The sequence below is a fragment of the Thunnus maccoyii genome, chromosome 9, assembly GCF_910596095.1.
Source record: "Thunnus maccoyii chromosome 9, fThuMac1.1, whole genome shotgun sequence".
Lineage (NCBI taxonomy): Eukaryota > Metazoa > Chordata > Actinopteri > Scombriformes > Scombridae > Thunnus > Thunnus maccoyii.
The window spans coordinates 923,039-939,325 of NC_056541.1; the positions used below are offsets into that span (position 1 = coordinate 923,039).

General features: G+C 46.8%; 1 protein-coding gene and 11 non-coding genes across 14 annotated transcripts in view; 1 reads left to right on the top strand and 11 right to left on the bottom strand.

Annotated features, from left to right (window-relative positions):
• The window catches only part of LOC121904709 (chromaffin granule amine transporter), a 31,721-nt gene extending 31,361 nt beyond the window's left edge, over positions 1-360 (top strand). For all 3 annotated transcript variants that reach the window (XM_042422577.1, XM_042422579.1, XM_042422578.1), the window contains one exon: positions 26-360. In XM_042422577.1, coding sequence (XP_042278511.1) covers positions 26-136 — 111 coding nt within the window. In that variant the 3' untranslated portion in view covers positions 137-360. The remainder of the gene's footprint in view (positions 1-25) is intronic.
• A 5,776-nt stretch (positions 361-6,136) lies between these two features.
• On the bottom strand, positions 6,137-6,218 carry trnas-gcu. Its single transcript has one exon. It is a non-coding gene; the product is annotated as a tRNA-Ser (tRNA).
• Positions 6,219-7,947: 1,729 nt separating this feature from the next.
• trnas-gcu lies at positions 7,948-8,029 on the bottom strand. The gene has a single exon. It is a non-coding gene; the product is annotated as a tRNA-Ser (tRNA).
• Positions 8,030-8,517: 488 nt separating this feature from the next.
• Positions 8,518-8,590, bottom strand: trnaa-agc. The gene has a single exon. It is a non-coding gene; the product is annotated as a tRNA-Ala (tRNA).
• Positions 8,591-9,768: 1,178 nt separating this feature from the next.
• Positions 9,769-9,850, bottom strand: trnas-gcu. Its single transcript has one exon. It is a non-coding gene; the product is annotated as a tRNA-Ser (tRNA).
• A 488-nt stretch (positions 9,851-10,338) lies between these two features.
• Positions 10,339-10,411, bottom strand: trnaa-agc. Its single transcript has one exon. It is a non-coding gene; the product is annotated as a tRNA-Ala (tRNA).
• Positions 10,412-11,598: 1,187 nt separating this feature from the next.
• trnas-gcu lies at positions 11,599-11,680 on the bottom strand. The gene has a single exon. It is a non-coding gene; the product is annotated as a tRNA-Ser (tRNA).
• Positions 11,681-12,168: 488 nt separating this feature from the next.
• trnaa-agc lies at positions 12,169-12,241 on the bottom strand. The gene has a single exon. It is a non-coding gene; the product is annotated as a tRNA-Ala (tRNA).
• Positions 12,242-13,419: 1,178 nt separating this feature from the next.
• On the bottom strand, positions 13,420-13,501 carry trnas-gcu. The gene has a single exon. It is a non-coding gene; the product is annotated as a tRNA-Ser (tRNA).
• Positions 13,502-13,989: 488 nt separating this feature from the next.
• Positions 13,990-14,062, bottom strand: trnaa-agc. The gene has a single exon. It is a non-coding gene; the product is annotated as a tRNA-Ala (tRNA).
• Positions 14,063-15,240: 1,178 nt separating this feature from the next.
• Positions 15,241-15,322, bottom strand: trnas-gcu. Its single transcript has one exon. It is a non-coding gene; the product is annotated as a tRNA-Ser (tRNA).
• A 488-nt stretch (positions 15,323-15,810) lies between these two features.
• Positions 15,811-15,883, bottom strand: trnaa-agc. The gene has a single exon. It is a non-coding gene; the product is annotated as a tRNA-Ala (tRNA).
• Positions 15,884-16,287: the final 404 nt, after the last annotated feature.

Here is a 16,287-nt window from a genome sequence, read left to right on the forward strand (position 1 = left end):
GTGTGTGTGTGTGTGTGTGCTGCAGGCGATCATCGATCAGGAGTGTGCGATGCACAGGAAAAACTACAACACACAGAAGGAGAGTCGAGACTTTCCTCTGAGCGACTATAGTGAAGAAGAAGAGACGGAGGAGTGACACACACACACACACACACACACACACACACACACACACACACACTCACACACACACACACACACACACACCTGAAGATGTCCATGTTGTGATGTTGTCCTCAAACATGTTTTACCTTCATCATCAGACGCCTCCAGTCGTCACAGAACAGACGTCAGCAGAAAGGTTGTGAGGTGCTGCCTCTCATGTTGTTAACTTGTACATTAAACTAATTCATTCATTCATTCATTCACTCATTCATTCATTCATTCATTCATCAGTGTGAGATGCTGCAGATTACAGAGTCAGCTTCAGGTCTCACACATTTCACTGGTTGATTCATGAAAGTTGTGGTAATGAAGTAACTTGTGATTCCTTCTGTGTCGGTTTACAGCGTCATTATAGTTACAATCTTTCAGATTTCAGTCCTGGTTGACTGGGCAATACCTGTGGTTACCGTGGTAACAGCAGGTGTGGTTTTAACACTACAGCAAACACTGGTTGAAGCAGCGTCTTTGTCCGGAATCCATCAGTGTGTGTGTGTGTGTTTACAGAGCAGCCAAACAAGTCGGTCGGTCTGACGTCCTGCTGCACAGAACGACTGTTGAACGACTCTCGGTGACAAATACACTGTGTTTCCTGTGGCTGCTTCACAATAAAAGCCACCATGTGTTTCCCAAGTCTTTTAATGTGAAGCAGCAGCAGCAGCAGCAGCAGGAGGGTCATTCTGTAATTTGGGGAACATTTCACTTTATTACAAAAATACTATTTCTCTTTAGTATTTAGAATTCTGAAATAAAAAGAAATAGGATAAAGTTGACTTTAATGGTATTTATTCATCATACCTGCCGTCAGTGTCCTGCTGTCCTCTGCTACAGGTATCTCTGCTACAGGAACAGCTGGTTTGTCTCAACCAGCAGCAAAGATTACAAGAATTTGGACGCAGTAAAAACCGTCAGTTTAGGAAAATCATGACAATTTAAAGCTAAATGAAATACAGATATTATAAAGTGTCTTTCCTTAAAGGACCAGTGTGTAGGATTTACTCACGAAAAATGTGAAAGGTCCTCTCTAGAGTCAGTGTTTGGTTTGTCCGTTCTGGGCTACCGTAGAAACATGGCGGTGCAACATGGCGGCTCCGTGGAAGACGACCTGCTCCCTCTGTAACGAAAACACAACGATTCTTATTTCAGCTGATCACACACTAATTAAATACACTTATGAATATTATATTCCATTTCTGCTGATAGATGTAACACACTGGTCCTTAAAGAGATAAAATATGATATTATTATTATTAATGGACAAAAAATGGACCCCAAATAGTAGAATGACTCAGCAAAGATTGTGTTAGTATTAGCATTAGCATTAGCATTAGCATTAGCTTAATACAGCTGTGATATGGCTGTAGGTGAGTGAACAGTAAACAGTGGATTATTTGCTGCATTATTTCCTCAAGAATCAGTTTTATGTTTTAACGAACATCATTTCCCAGAAGTCCTAGAGGTCCATGAGGGACTGGAGGGCGGCGGCGAGTTCAGACATGTCTGTAATAGGAGCAGGACAGATAGACGTCTTTACACAGCTCAGATTACAGCTGCAACTATGACTGCAGGAGGAAGCACAGCGCAGATTTATAACAAGGCAAATTTATATTTATATACTCAGATTTCATATGCAGAGGAAACCCAGAGTACACACGCAGAAGCACACAGAATAAAAACAATAAAAACATACAAACAAATCAATCTGACAAGAGAAAAAGATCAGTTTGTAGATGCAGGCCGAAGCAGAAGGACCATAATAAAAAGTGCAGGTTGGTTTGTGATCAGTTGTGCTTGTGTATTAAATTGATCACATAAAATGCAGAAGATTCACATGTTCATTAAAAGCAAAGACAAACAGGAAGTCTTCAGTAATCAGCACTGTCTCACTTCTTCTTCTGGTTGTTTGTTCCACGTCTGAGCAGCAAAGACGCTAAAAGCAGTTTCACCAAAACAAAACAAAACCAAGTTACGCTGCTGCGCTTGTAGTTCTTTTACTGGGAGTTGTAGTTTTTTTTCTGTTGTTAAAATCACAAAGGTTTAAATGTCTGACAGCGGCTGCTGTAGCGGAGACCAGGACATGGAACACGCTTCATGTTTTCACAAAGAAACGCTGAATGTGTTGAGTTACAGAAGCCAGACAGGAAGTGATGTCATGTAGACAGATAATTACAGATTGGATTTAATTTGGTGTTAAAAAGGATTCAGTTAAGTTTTTTTTTAATGGCAAAGTCAGAGCCTTTCACTCAACTCTGTGTAATATGGACAACATCTTGTATCATGTATATGTTATATTGTTAAATCAATATATCGCTATAATGTGACTCACTACATCAATAAGATCTGGGAATTACTGTTTTTGGCTAATCCAGTGAAATAAATAAGTTTAAAGTTAAAATGCATGTATTATTTGTACACATAAGAAAAACATTAAAAAATACTTAAAATACATATATAATACATAGATAACAGAACATTACATTAAAAATAAGAGAAGAAAACATGAAAATACATTAAAAATGAGACATTAAAGTACAATAAACATACATGAGTGGGTGTTGGGGAGGAAGTTAATTGAAGGCTAGTTTATATAGAGAAATGTCATCATCATGTCACTGAGGAGTAAGAGGCTTTGAGATGAAGGTGGGTTTAAGTTCTCATCCTCTTCAGTTCCTCAGTAGCCAAACACTTAGCGGTTGTTTAACATTCATGTAGATGTGAGTTTATTTTAAGGAACTTTGTCTTCATTTATTCTACCGACTGAAATCAAAGTGTTGAGATGTGAAACTGTACCTGAGTCTGTATCTGACCTCTGACCTGTGGCACCATTAAAACCTGCTGTAACCTGGACAACAGCTGATTACCTGTTTACTTCACACCTCACCTGGACTCAATGTGTTTGCCTGAGGAGTGAAACCAGCCGTGTGTGTTTTTACATCCTTGTGTGTGATTTATTATCCAGGTGTGTGTTTTAATATGTGTGTGTGTGTTTTAATATGTGTGTGTGTGTTTTAATATCTGTGTGTGCGTTTAAACATCCGTGTGTGTGTGTTTTAATATCTGTATGTGCGTTTAAACATCCGTGTGTATTCACAAGCTGCTTATCTGCTCTTTAATTTCCTGTGACGGCCGGTTTCTCCGTCAGGAGAGAAAGAGACGCGCCGTCACAAAGAAAAGTCAACAATGAGGCTTTTCTTTCATAAAGAATTGCTTCATACTAACCACAAACACTGATGATGTCACATGACATATGATGAATCATGTGATTCAGTAAATTACTAACATAAGATAACATTAACTCTTAACTAACACTGAGCTAACATAAACATTGAGCTAATGCTGAGCTAACACTGAGCTAATATTAACACTGAGCTAACGCTGAGCTAACATTAACACTGAGCTAACGCTGAGCTAACATTAACACTGAGCTAACACTGAGCTAACATTAACACTGAGCTAACGCTGAGATAATATAAACACTGAGCTACGATGACTTGTTGCATAACAGTCAAAATATACACAAAACTAAGTAATCCTAAATAATATTAAAAAAGAAATGTATAATGAAAAATATATAAAACATATTCTAAGTAAGAAGAGCTGCTACAGTTTAAACTGAAGGGAATGAGATGAAATGTACAAAATATTGACGAGGAGTAAACAGTAAACAGTAATAATTAATAATTATTATAAAACAGGTAGTTAAAACCTCACAATCTGATTGGTTGATAGCTGTGGTATAATGTGTGTATATTATGGCTATATTATGACGTTTAATGTCCTTTTACAGTTCTATTTTTAATCATCACTCCGCAGCTACTGTTAAAATGTTGCCTGCAATCTGTAAGCTAGCAGAGAGACTCAGAGCTCCACCGATCACTGTCTGGCTGCCTTGAAGCAGGATCGATCATGTCTGTGAGCTCAAACCAGGGAGCTATCTGCAGAATGTCCTCGATGCACCAATCAACGTGACCCGGTGACACTGGACAGGTTTTCTATGGCTGTACAATTAATGGGAACGTTAAAATGAATGAATAAATAAACTCTGGTTGGCTTGTTGACTACATCCACAGGCAGCCACAACTATTGTCTTGTGAATGACTCTTGTCATTGTTATTTAATAAAACTGTTTTTATTGAATAGTGTCTATAAATTCTAAATTGTGATATTTGGTAACGGTTTTATAAAGGTAATATCTTGCTCTTGGCAGTTGGTATGTTGAAGTGAAGGGAGAACAAGGCCTCTTACCTGTGATATAATCACAACATAACAAGGCCGGGAATCAGATATTGGTTCATAATACAAGCTGTGTTGATGTAATGCACCATGTTAGATCAAAAATCACAGATATGCAAGTATAAGATTATGAGATTGTACATTAATATAACATGTAATATCCATGGGGGGGGGGGGGGGGGGGGGGGGGTAGAGTCTGTGTCAGTGGGGGTCCGGGGCCTTGTTGATGAGGCTGCAGAAGGGACGTGTAGCACTTTAATCTGATAAATGCTAAAAGGTTCTCACTGTCTTTGTTGTTATGAACCTGTTTAGACTTGGATTTCCCTCCAAAACTCACAAAATCAACTTGTGAGTTGCCTGTGAGCTGTTCACACTCATATGTTCACACTGACAAAAAACAAAAGATTTTAACTTTAGATGCGAACAGCAGCAAACTGAACCTTCAGGCCAAAATAAAAAGAAACAACAGACGAAAGTTAAAATGACAAAACATGAATTTATAGTCTGATCAGATAATGTGTGTGTGTGTGTGTGTGTGTGTGTGTGTGTGTGTGTGTGTGTGTGGTTAATAATCTCTTTAAGTGCATGTTAATTACATCCTCTGACAGCAGATCACAGCAGCTTCAGCCCACACAGACAAACAGCTTCAAAACATTTCCTCCTGCTTTGAAATATGAATAAAAATACACTCGCAACTAATCTGTGTGCATGTGTGTGTGTGCGTGTGTGTGTGTGTGTGTTCATCAAAGGTGTGTAACTCTTTTTGTGTCAGCTGTGATGTGGTCATGTCTGTGTAAACAGGGAAGAAACGTTGTTCCTTTAACTCTGAATCTCTGATGCTGATTTATGGAAAACAAACGTCGTTATTGCTTTTTAATCTGCCACTAATATCCCCACAAACACTAACTAAGTACATTTACTCAAGTATTGTATTTAAATACAGTTTTGAGGTACATGTACTTTACTTGAGTATTTCCATGTGATGCTACTTTCTACATTTCAGAGGGAAATATTGTACTTTCTACTCCACTACATTTATTTGACAGCTTTAGTTACTTTTCAGATGAAGATTTGACACAATGGATAACATAACAAGCTTTTAAAATACAACACATTGTTAAAGATGAAACCAGTGGTTTCCAACCTTTTTGTCTTTTGACGTCTTACAAAAAGCAGTGTGTAGTCGGGGTCACATTTCACATGTCTATGAGTTGTTAACAGCTCCACCAAATAGTGATTTTTCCCTCTAAACTTCTCACATGCTTTCATTTCAATAAATGTTCAAATGATCCAATATTTCAGCAAAAATCAAAGATTAGAGAAAAAGTCCAAAAACTGAAAACAGATTTGTGTATCAGAACTTTGTTTTTTCTTCTTTCCTCTCCCATTAATCATCTCACCACCCCTCAGATTTATCTGCTGACCCTTTGGAGGGGCCCGACCCATAGGTTGGGAACCACTGGACTAAACTAGCTAACTGTATATAAAGTAGTGTAAACTAGCTCCAGCTCTAGCTTTGGACTCTCTGTTCCCCCCGCCCCCCACCCAAGTATCATAGGGAGCGCTTGCAAGAGGGCTTGCGATTGGTCGCTGGTGTGCGGATTGATTTCCCCTCCTTGACCGGACCCTGTGATTAGATGAGTTGAATTCACTGCCTTAAATGCTGCCGCATGGAGGCCTTAGTCATGGAGCCGGTTAGCTCCACGACATGTAAACGCAGCAGACTAAAGTCAAGCTGACTCGACGAGGATGGGATTCGAACCCACGCGTGCAGAGCACAATGGATTAGCAGTCCATCGCCTTAACCACTCGGCCACCTCGTCTGTTGACGGGGTTTTAATGTCCATACAGCCGTGGCGTTGTATGGACAATCTGTGAAACGCATTGACGTCGGCTAACGTGGCGGTCGTGAGAGCGGTCAGAGTCACGGGACTGAAGGTGTGAATAGTTGAGGAGCCTTTTGGGAAGGATTGAATCATAGCTGACAGTCTAACAGCCCGTTCACACATGCAGACTCCAACACTGGAGACACAACAGGACGCCTTTCAGTATGACGTGGACTCTCAAAAACTGCCACTGCTGCTCAAAGGGAAGTTGAGAAAAATTCAACTTTATGCAGAAGTTAAGACTGGAGGAGGAGGTTGAAAGAAATGATGCGCGGGAAAAAAAGACATGCCAGCAGAGTGCTGACCTTACATGTAAGAGGACTCTCTCTATCTCACCTCTGAATTAACCGCACAGATGGGGTTGTTTGCTGTAGTGCACGAGAAAGTCCCAGGCACCATTACGCGGAGTCAGCGGGAAAGGCTTGTGGAGAATGCGGGCGTCGATCCCGCTACCTCTCGCATGCTAAGCGAGCACTCTACCATTTGAGCTAATTCCCCTGTCGTCTAAAAAGCACTCTCTTCACTTTTAATCACTCCCCCCTGCAGTGGTGAAATGTGGCTTTTCTTGTTAACTTGTAGTCGTGTAAAGACAGAAGATTGAATTGAACATGAGCTGACGAGGATGGCGTTGGAACAGAGGCGTGAAGAGCGCAATTGATTGGGAGGTCTTCACACAGACCTGGAAGGTCTGGAGGGTTTCATGGGTGTCTTTCCTAAGTGGAGACACCAAATAAAGATAGGTTTTTTTCCCCCTCCAGTATCACGAATCCTCCACAGGGGAGGAAGGAAGGGAAGTGCAGCACGGAACTAGATAGCTTCCCTTTCTTGGTAGGGGAATTAGCTCAAATGGTAGAGCGCTCGCTTCGCATGTGAGAGGTAGTGGGATCGACGCCCGCATTCTCCAAAAGGCTTTTAGGCATTTCTTCTACTTACGTAGGGAAAGTCTAGCTAACGTGGAGAAGCGGTTTTGCATCTGAACGTGGGTAAGACAGTCGTAATCAGAAAGGTCTGGATGAGGCATCCATAGGACCCAAAGGACACAAAGTCCCGAGTGGAAGAGGGAGAGAGAGCGGGAGAAGGAAAGAGGTCCCGGGAGACCCGACTGTCCATCGCAGAGAGGCCTGGCTGCAGGGGCTGTTAGGTGGAGCCGAAAACTTGGTGGCGTAGTGACATTCAGGGGCTGGTCGGTGAGCTGCTGTAGCTGGCCAGCTAAGCGCTAACTCGCTAGCCGGCTGGGCCACCGCTAGTCATTCACAGCAGCTCCCAGAGTTTCTCTCTGTTTTCTCTCCGCTGTTCCGTTTCCTCATCTTGACATTTATACACGGCTCATTCAAAGAGGTAGCAGTATCGTGGCCTCCTCTCATAACTGAGTGCAAAGCAGCTCTGATTTGAAACGCCAGCGGTGCAAGGCATCCAACAGGCTAGGATAGCTGCCTCCGTTTTGGACTCTCTGTTCCCCCCGCCCCCCACCCAAGTATCATAGGGAGCGCTTGCAAGAGGGCTTGCGATTGGTCGCTGGTGTGCGGATTGATTTCCCCTCCTTGACCGGACCCTGTGATTAGATGAGTTGAATTCACTGCCTTCAATGCTGCCGCATGGAGGCCTTAGTCATGGAGCCGGTTAGCTCCACGACATGTAAACGCAGCAGACTAAAGTCAAGCTGACTCGACGAGGATGGGATTCGAACCCACGCGTGCAGAGCACAATGGATTAGCAGTCCATCGCCTTAACCACTCGGCCACCTCGTCTGTTGACGGGGTTTCAATGTCCATACAGCCGTGGCGTTGTATGTACAATCTGTGAAACGCATTGACGTCGGGTAACGTGGCGGACGTGAGAGCGGTCAGAGTCACGGGACTGAAGGTGTGAATTGTTGAGGAGCCTTTTGGGAAGGATTGAATCATAGCTGACAGTCTAACAGCCCGTTCACACATGCAGACTCCAACACTGGAGACACAACAGGACGCCTTTCAGTATGACGTGGACTCTCAAAAACTGCCACTGCTGCTCAAAGGGAAGTTGAGAAAAATTCAACTTTATGCAGAAGTTAAGACTGGAGGAGGAGGTTGAAAGAAATGATGCGCGGGAAGAAAGGACATGCCAGCAGAGTGCTGACCTTACATGTAAGAGGACTCTCTCTATCTCACCTCTGAATTAACCGCACAGATGGGGTTGTTTGCTGTAGTGCACGAGAAAGTCCCAGGCACCATTACGCGGAGACAGCGGGAAAGGCTTGTGGAGAATGCGGGCGTCGATCCCGCTACCTCTCGCATGCTAAGCGAGCGCTCTACCATTTGAGCTAATTCCCCTGTCGTCTAAAAAGCACTCTCTTCACTTTTAATCACTCCCCCCTGCAGTGGTGAAATGTGGCTTTTCTTGTTAACTTGTAGTCGTGTAAAGACAGAAGATTGAATTGAACATGAGCTGACGAGGAAGGCGTTGGAACAGAGGCGTGAAGAGCGCAATTGATTGGGAGGTCTTCACACAGACCTGGAAGGTCTGGAGGGTTTCATGGGTGTCTTTCCTAAGTGGAGACACCAAATAAAGATAGGTTTTTTTCCCCCTCCAGTATCACGAATCCTCCACAGGGGAGGAAGGAAGGGAAGTGCAGCACGGAACTAGATAGCTTCCCTTTCTTGGTAGGGGAATTAGCTCAAATGGTAGAGCGCTCGCTTCGCATGTGAGAGGTAGCGGGATCGACGCCCGCATTCTCCAAAAGGCTTTTAGGCATTTCTTCTACTTACGTAGGGAAAGTCTAGCTAACGTGGAGAAGCGGTTTTGCATCTGAACGTGGGTAAGACAGTCGTAATCAGAAAGGTCTGGATGAGGCATCCAAAGGGCACAAAGTCCCGAGTGGAAGAGGGAGAGAGAGCGGGAGAAGGAAAGAGGTCCCGGGAGACCCGACTGTCCATCGCAGAGAGGCCTGGCTGCAGGGGCTGTTAGGTGGAGCCGAAAACTTGGTGGCGTAGTGACATTCACGGGGCTGGTTGGTGAGCTGCTGTAGCTGGCCAGCTAAGCGCTAACTCGCTAGCCGGCTGGGCCACCGCTAGTCATTCACAGCAGCTCCCAGAGTTTCTCTCTGTTTTCTCTCCGCTGTTCCGTTTCCTCGTCTTGACATTTATACACGGCTCATTCAAAGAGGTAACAGTATCGTGGCCTCCTCTCATGACTGAGTGCAAAGCAGCTCTCTGTTGTGCAGCAGCTTTGATTTGAAACGCCAGCGGTGCAAGGCATCCAACAGGCTAGGATAGCTGCCTCCGTTTTGGACTCTCTGTTCCCCCCGCCCCCCACCCAAGTATCATAGGGAGCGCTTGCAAGAGGGCTTGCGATTGGTCGCTGGTGTGCGGATTGATTTCCCCTCCTTGACCGGACCCTGTGATTAGATGAGTTGAATTCACTGCCTTAAATGCTGCCGCATGGAGGCCTTAATCATGGAGCCGGTTAGCTCCACGACATGTAAACGCAGCAGACTAAAGTCAAGCTGACTCGACGAGGATGGGATTCGAACCCACGCGTGCAGAGCACAATGGATTAGCAGTCCATCGCCTTAACCACTCGGCCACCTCGTCTGTTGACGGGGTTTCAATGTCCATACAGCCGTGGCGTTGTATGGACAATCTGTGAAACGCATTGACGTCGGCTAACGTGGCGGTCGTGAGAGCGGTCAGAGTCACGGGACTGAAGGTGTGAATAGTTGAGGAGCCTTTTGGGAAGGATTGAATCATAGCTGACAGTCTAACAGCCCGTTCACACATGCAGACTCCAACACTGGAGACACAACAGGACGCCTTTCAGTATGACGTGGACTCTCAAAAACTGCCACTGCTGCTCAAAGGGAAGTTGAGAAAAATTCAACTTTATGCAGAAGTTAAGACTGGAGGAGGAGGTTGAAAGAAATGATGCGCGGGAAGAAAGGACATGCCAGCAGAGTGCTGACCTTACATGTAAGAGGACTCTCTCTATCTCACCTCTGAATTAACCGCAGAGATGGGGTTGTTTGCTGTAGTGCACGAGAAAGTCCCAGGCACCATTACGCGGAGACAGCGGGAAAGGCTTGTGGAGAATGCGGGCGTCGATCCCGCTACCTCTCGCATGCTAAGCGAGCGCTCTACCATTTGAGCTAATTCCCCTGTCGTCTAAAAAGCACTCTCTTCACTTTTAATCACTCCCCCCTGCAGTGGTGAAATGTGGCTTTTCTTGTTAACTTGTAGTCGTGTAAAGACAGAAGATTGAATTGAACATGAGCTGACGAGGATGGCGTTGGAACAGAGGCGTGAAGAGCGCAATTGATTGGGAGGTCTTCACACAGACCTGGAAGGTCTGGAGGGTTTCATGGGTGTCTTTCCTAAGTGGAGACACCAAATAAAGATAGGTTTTTTTCCCCCTCCAGTATCACGAATCCTCCACAGGGGAGGAAGGAAGGGAAGTGCAGCACGGAACTAGATAGCTTCCCTTTCTTGGTAGGGGAATTAGCTCAAATGGTAGAGCGCTCGCTTCGCATGTGAGAGGTAGCGGGATCGACGCCCGCATTCTCCAAAAGGCTTTTAGGCATTTCTTCTACTTACGTAGGGAAAGTCTAGCTAACGTGGAGAAGCGGTTTTGCATCTGAACGTGGGTAAGACAGTCGTAATCAGAAAGGTCTGGATGAGGCATCCATAGGACCCAAAGGACACAAAGTCCCGAGTGGAAGAGGGAGAGAGAGCGGGAGAAGGAAAGAGGTCCCGGGAGACCCGACTGTCCATCGCAGAGAGGCCTGGCTGCAGGGGCTGTTAGGTGGAGCCGAAAACTTGGTGGCGTAGTGACATTCACGGGGCTGGTTGGTGAGCTGCTGTAGCTGGCCAGCTAAGCGCTAACTCGCTAGCCGGCTGGGCCACCGCTAGTCATTCACAGCAGCTCCCAGAGTTTCTCTCTGTTTTCTCTCTGCTGTTCCGTTTCCTCGTCTTGACATTTGTACACGGCTCATTCAAAGAGGTAGCAGTATCGTGGCCTCCTCTCATAACTGAGTGCAAAGCAGCTCTCTGTTGTGCAGCAGCTTTGATTTGAAACGCCAGCGGTGCAAGGCATCCAACAGGCTAGGATAGCTGCCTCCGTTTTGGACTCTCTGTTCCCCCCGCCCCCCACCCAAGTATCATAGGGAGCGCTTGCAAGAGGGCTTGCGATTGGTCGCTGGTGTGCGGATTGATTTCCCCTCCTTGACCGGACCCTGTGATTAGATGAGTTGAATTCACTGCCTTAAATGCTGCCGCATGGAGGCCTTAGTCATGGAGCCGGTTAGCTCCACGACATGTAAACGCAGAAGACTAAAGTCAAGCTGACTCGACGAGGATGGGATTCGAACCCACGCGTGCAGAGCACAATGGATTAGCAGTCCATCGCCTTAACCACTCGGCCACCTCGTCTGTTGACGGGGTTTCAATGTCCATACAGCCGTGGCGTTGTATGGACAATCTGTGAAACGCATTGACGTCGGGTAACGTGGCGGTCGTGAGAGCGGTCAGAGTCACGGGACTGAAGGTGTGAATAGTTGAGGAGCCTTTTGGGAAGTATTGAATCATAGCTGACAGTCTAACAGCCCGTTCACACATGCAGACTCCAACACTGGAGACACAACAGGACGCCTTTCAGTATGACGTGGACTCTCAAAAACTGCCACTGCTGCTCAAAGGGAAGTTGAGAAAAATTCAACTTTATGCAGAAGTTAAGACTGGAGGAGGAGGTTGAAAGAAATGATGCGCGGGAAGAAAGGACATGCCAGCAGAGTGCTGACCTTACATGTAAGAGGACTCTCTCTATCTCACCTCTGAATTAACCGCACAGATGGGGTTGTTTGCTGTAGTGCACGAGAAAGTCCCAGGCACCATTACGCGGAGACAGCGGGAAAGGCTTGTGGAGAATGCGGGCGTCGATCCCGCTACCTCTCGCATGCTAAGCGAGCGCTCTACCATTTGAGCTAATTCCCCTGTCGTCTAAAAAGCACTCTCTTCACTTTTAATCACTCCCCCCTGCAGTGGTGAAATGTGGCTTTTCTTGTTAACTTGTAGTCGTGTAAAGACAGAAGATTGAATTGAACATGAGCTGACGAGGAAGGCGTTGGAACAGAGGCGTGAAGAGCGCAATTGATTGGGAGGTCTTCACACAGACCTGGAAGGTCTGGAGGGTTTCATGGGTGTCTTTCCTAAGTGGAGACACCAAATAAAGATAGGTTTTTTTCCCCCTCCAGTATCACGAATCCTCCACAGGGGAGGAAGGAAGGGAAGTGCAGCACGGAACTAGATAGCTTCCCTTTCTTGGTAGGGGAATTAGCTCAAATGGTAGAGCGCTCGCTTCGCATGTGAGAGGTAGCGGGATCGACGCCCGCATTCTCCAAAAGGCTTTTAGGCATTTCTTCTACTTACGTAGGGAAAGTCTAGCTAACGTGGAGAAGCGGTTTTGCATCTGAACGTGGGTAAGACAGTCGTAATCAGAAAGGTCTGGATGAGGCATCCAAAGGGCACAAAGTCCCGAGTGGAAGAGGGAGAGAGAGCGGGAGAAGGAAAGAGGTCCCGGGAGACCCGACTGTCCATCGCAGAGAGGCCTGGCTGCAGGGGCTGTTAGGTGGAGCCGAAAACTTGGTGGCGTAGTGACATTCACGGGGCTGGTTGGTGAGCTGCTGTAGCTGGCCAGCTAAGCGCTAACTCGCTAGCCGGCTGGGCCACCGCTAGTCATTCACAGCAGCTCCCAGAGTTTCTCTCTGTTTTCTCTCCGCTGTTCCGTTTCCTCGTCTTGACATTTATACACGGCTCATTCAAAGAGGTAACAGTATCGTGGCCTCCTCTCATGACTGAGTGCAAAGCAGCTCTCTGTTGTGCAGCAGCTTTGATTTGAAACGCCAGCGGTGCAAGGCATCCAACAGGCTAGGATAGCTGCCTCCGTTTTGGACTCTCTGTTCCCCCCGCCCCCCACCCAAGTATCATAGGGAGCGCTTGCAAGAGGGCTTGCGATTGGTCGCTGGTGTGCGGATTGATTTCCCCTCCTTGACCGGACCCTGTGATTAGATGAGTTGAATTCACTGCCTTAAATGCTGCCGCATGGAGGCCTTAATCATGGAGCCGGTTAGCTCCACGACATGTAAACGCAGCAGACTAAAGTCAAGCTGACTCGACGAGGATGGGATTCGAACCCACGCGTGCAGAGCACAATGGATTAGCAGTCCATCGCCTTAACCACTCGGCCACCTCGTCTGTTGACGGGGTTTCAATGTCCATACAGCCGTGGCGTTGTATGGACAATCTGTGAAACGCATTGACGTCGGCTAACGTGGCGGTCGTGAGAGCGGTCAGAGTCACGGGACTGAAGGTGTGAATAGTTGAGGAGCCTTTTGGGAAGGATTGAATCATAGCTGACAGTCTAACAGCCCGTTCACACATGCAGACTCCAACACTGGAGACACAACAGGACGCCTTTCAGTATGACGTGGACTCTCAAAAACTGCCACTGCTGCTCAAAGGGAAGTTGAGAAAAATTCAACTTTATGCAGAAGTTAAGACTGGAGGAGGAGGTTGAAAGAAATGATGCGCGGGAAGAAAGGACATGCCAGCAGAGTGCTGACCTTACATGTAAGAGGACTCTCTCTATCTCACCTCTGAATTAACCGCAGAGATGGGGTTGTTTGCTGTAGTGCACGAGAAAGTCCCAGGCACCATTACGCGGAGACAGCGGGAAAGGCTTGTGGAGAATGCGGGCGTCGATCCCGCTACCTCTCGCATGCTAAGCGAGCGCTCTACCATTTGAGCTAATTCCCCTGTCGTCTAAAAAGCACTCTCTTCACTTTTAATCACTCCCCCCTGCAGTGGTGAAATGTGGCTTTTCTTGTTAACTTGTAGTCGTGTAAAGACAGAAGATTGAATTGAACATGAGCTGACGAGGATGGCGTTGGAACAGAGGCGTGAAGAGCGCAATTGATTGGGAGGTCTTCACACAGACCTGGAAGGTCTGGAGGGTTTCATGGGTGTCTTTCCTAAGTGGAGACACCAAATAAAGATAGGTTTTTTTCCCCCTCCAGTATCACGAATCCTCCACAGGGGAGGAAGGAAGGGAAGTGCAGCACGGAACTAGATAGCTTCCCTTTCTTGGTAGGGGAATTAGCTCAAATGGTAGAGCGCTCGCTTCGCATGTGAGAGGTAGCGGGATCGACGCCCGCATTCTCCAAAAGGCTTTTAGGCATTTCTTCTACTTACGTAGGGAAAGTCTAGCTAACGTGGAGAAGCGGTTTTGCATCTGAACGTGGGTAAGACAGTCGTAATCAGAAAGGTCTGGATGAGGCATCCAAAGGGCACAAAGTCCCGAGTGGAAGAGGGAGAGAGAGCGGGAGAAGGAAAGAGGTCCCGGGAGACCCGACTGTCCATCGCAGAGAGGCCTGGCTGCAGGGGCTGTTAGGTGGAGCCGAAAACTTGGTGGCGTAGTGACATTCACGGGGCTGGTTGGTGAGCTGCTGTAGCTGGCCAGCTAAGCGCTAACTCGCTAGCCGGCTGGGCCACCGCTAGTCATTCACAGCAGCTCCCAGAGTTTCTCTCTGTTTTCTCTCCGCTGTTCCGTTTCCTCGTCTTGACATTTATACACGGCTCATTCAAAGAGGTAACAGTATCGTGGCCTCCTCTCATGACTGAGTGCAAAGCAGCTCTCTGTTGTGCAGCAGCTTTGATTTGAAACGCCAGCGGTGCAAGGCATCCAACAGGCTAGGATAGCTGCCTCCGTTTTGGACTCTCTGTTCCCCCCGCCCCCCACCCAAGTATCATAGGGAGCGCTTGCAAGAGGGCTTGCGATTGGTCGCTGGTGTGCGGATTGATTTCCCCTCCTTGACCGGACCCTGTGATTAGATGAGTTGAATTCACTGCCTTAAATGCTGCCGCATGGAGGCCTTAATCATGGAGCCGGTTAGCTCCACGACATGTAAACGCAGCAGACTAAAGTCAAGCTGACTCGACGAGGATGGGATTCGAACCCACGCGTGCAGAGCACAATGGATTAGCAGTCCATCGCCTTAACCACTCGGCCACCTCGTCTGTTGACGGGGTTTCAATGTCCATACAGCCGTGGCGTTGTATGGACAATCTGTGAAACGCATTGACGTCGGCTAACGTGGCGGTCGTGAGAGCGGTCAGAGTCACGGGACTGAAGGTGTGAATAGTTGAGGAGCCTTTTGGGAAGGATTGAATCATAGCTGACAGTCTAACAGCCCGTTCACACATGCAGACTCCAACACTGGAGACACAACAGGACGCCTTTCAGTATGACGTGGACTCTCAAAAACTGCCACTGCTGCTCAAAGGGAAGTTGAGAAAAATTCAACTTTATGCAGAAGTTAAGACTGGAGGAGGAGGTTGAAAGAAATGATGCGCGGGAAGAAAGGACATGCCAGCAGAGTGCTGACCTTACATGTAAGAGGACTCTCTCTATCTCACCTCTGAATTAACCGCAGAGATGGGGTTGTTTGCTGTAGTGCACGAGAAAGTCCCAGGCACCATTACGCGGAGACAGCGGGAAAGGCTTGTGGAGAATGCGGGCGTCGATCCCGCTACCTCTCGCATGCTAAGCGAGCGCTCTACCATTTGAGCTAATTCCCCTGTCGTCTAAAAAGCACTCTCTTCACTTTTAATCACTCCCCCCTGCAGTGGTGAAATGTGGCTTTTCTTGTTAACTTGTAGTCGTGTAAAGACAGAAGATTGAATTGAACATGAGCTGACGAGGATGGCGTTGGAACAGAGGCGTGAAGAGCGCAATTGATTGGGAGGTCTTCACACAGACCTGGAAGGTCTGGAGGGTTTCATGGGTGTCTTTCCTAAGTGGAGACACCAAATAAAGATAGGTTTTTTTCCCCCTCCAGTATCACGAATCCTCCACAGGGGAGGAAGGAAGGGAAGTGCAGCACGGAACTAGATAGCTTCCCTTTCTTGGTAGGGGAATTAGCTCAAATGGTAGAGCGCTCGCTTCGCATGTGAGAGGTAGCGGGATCGACGCCCGCATTCTC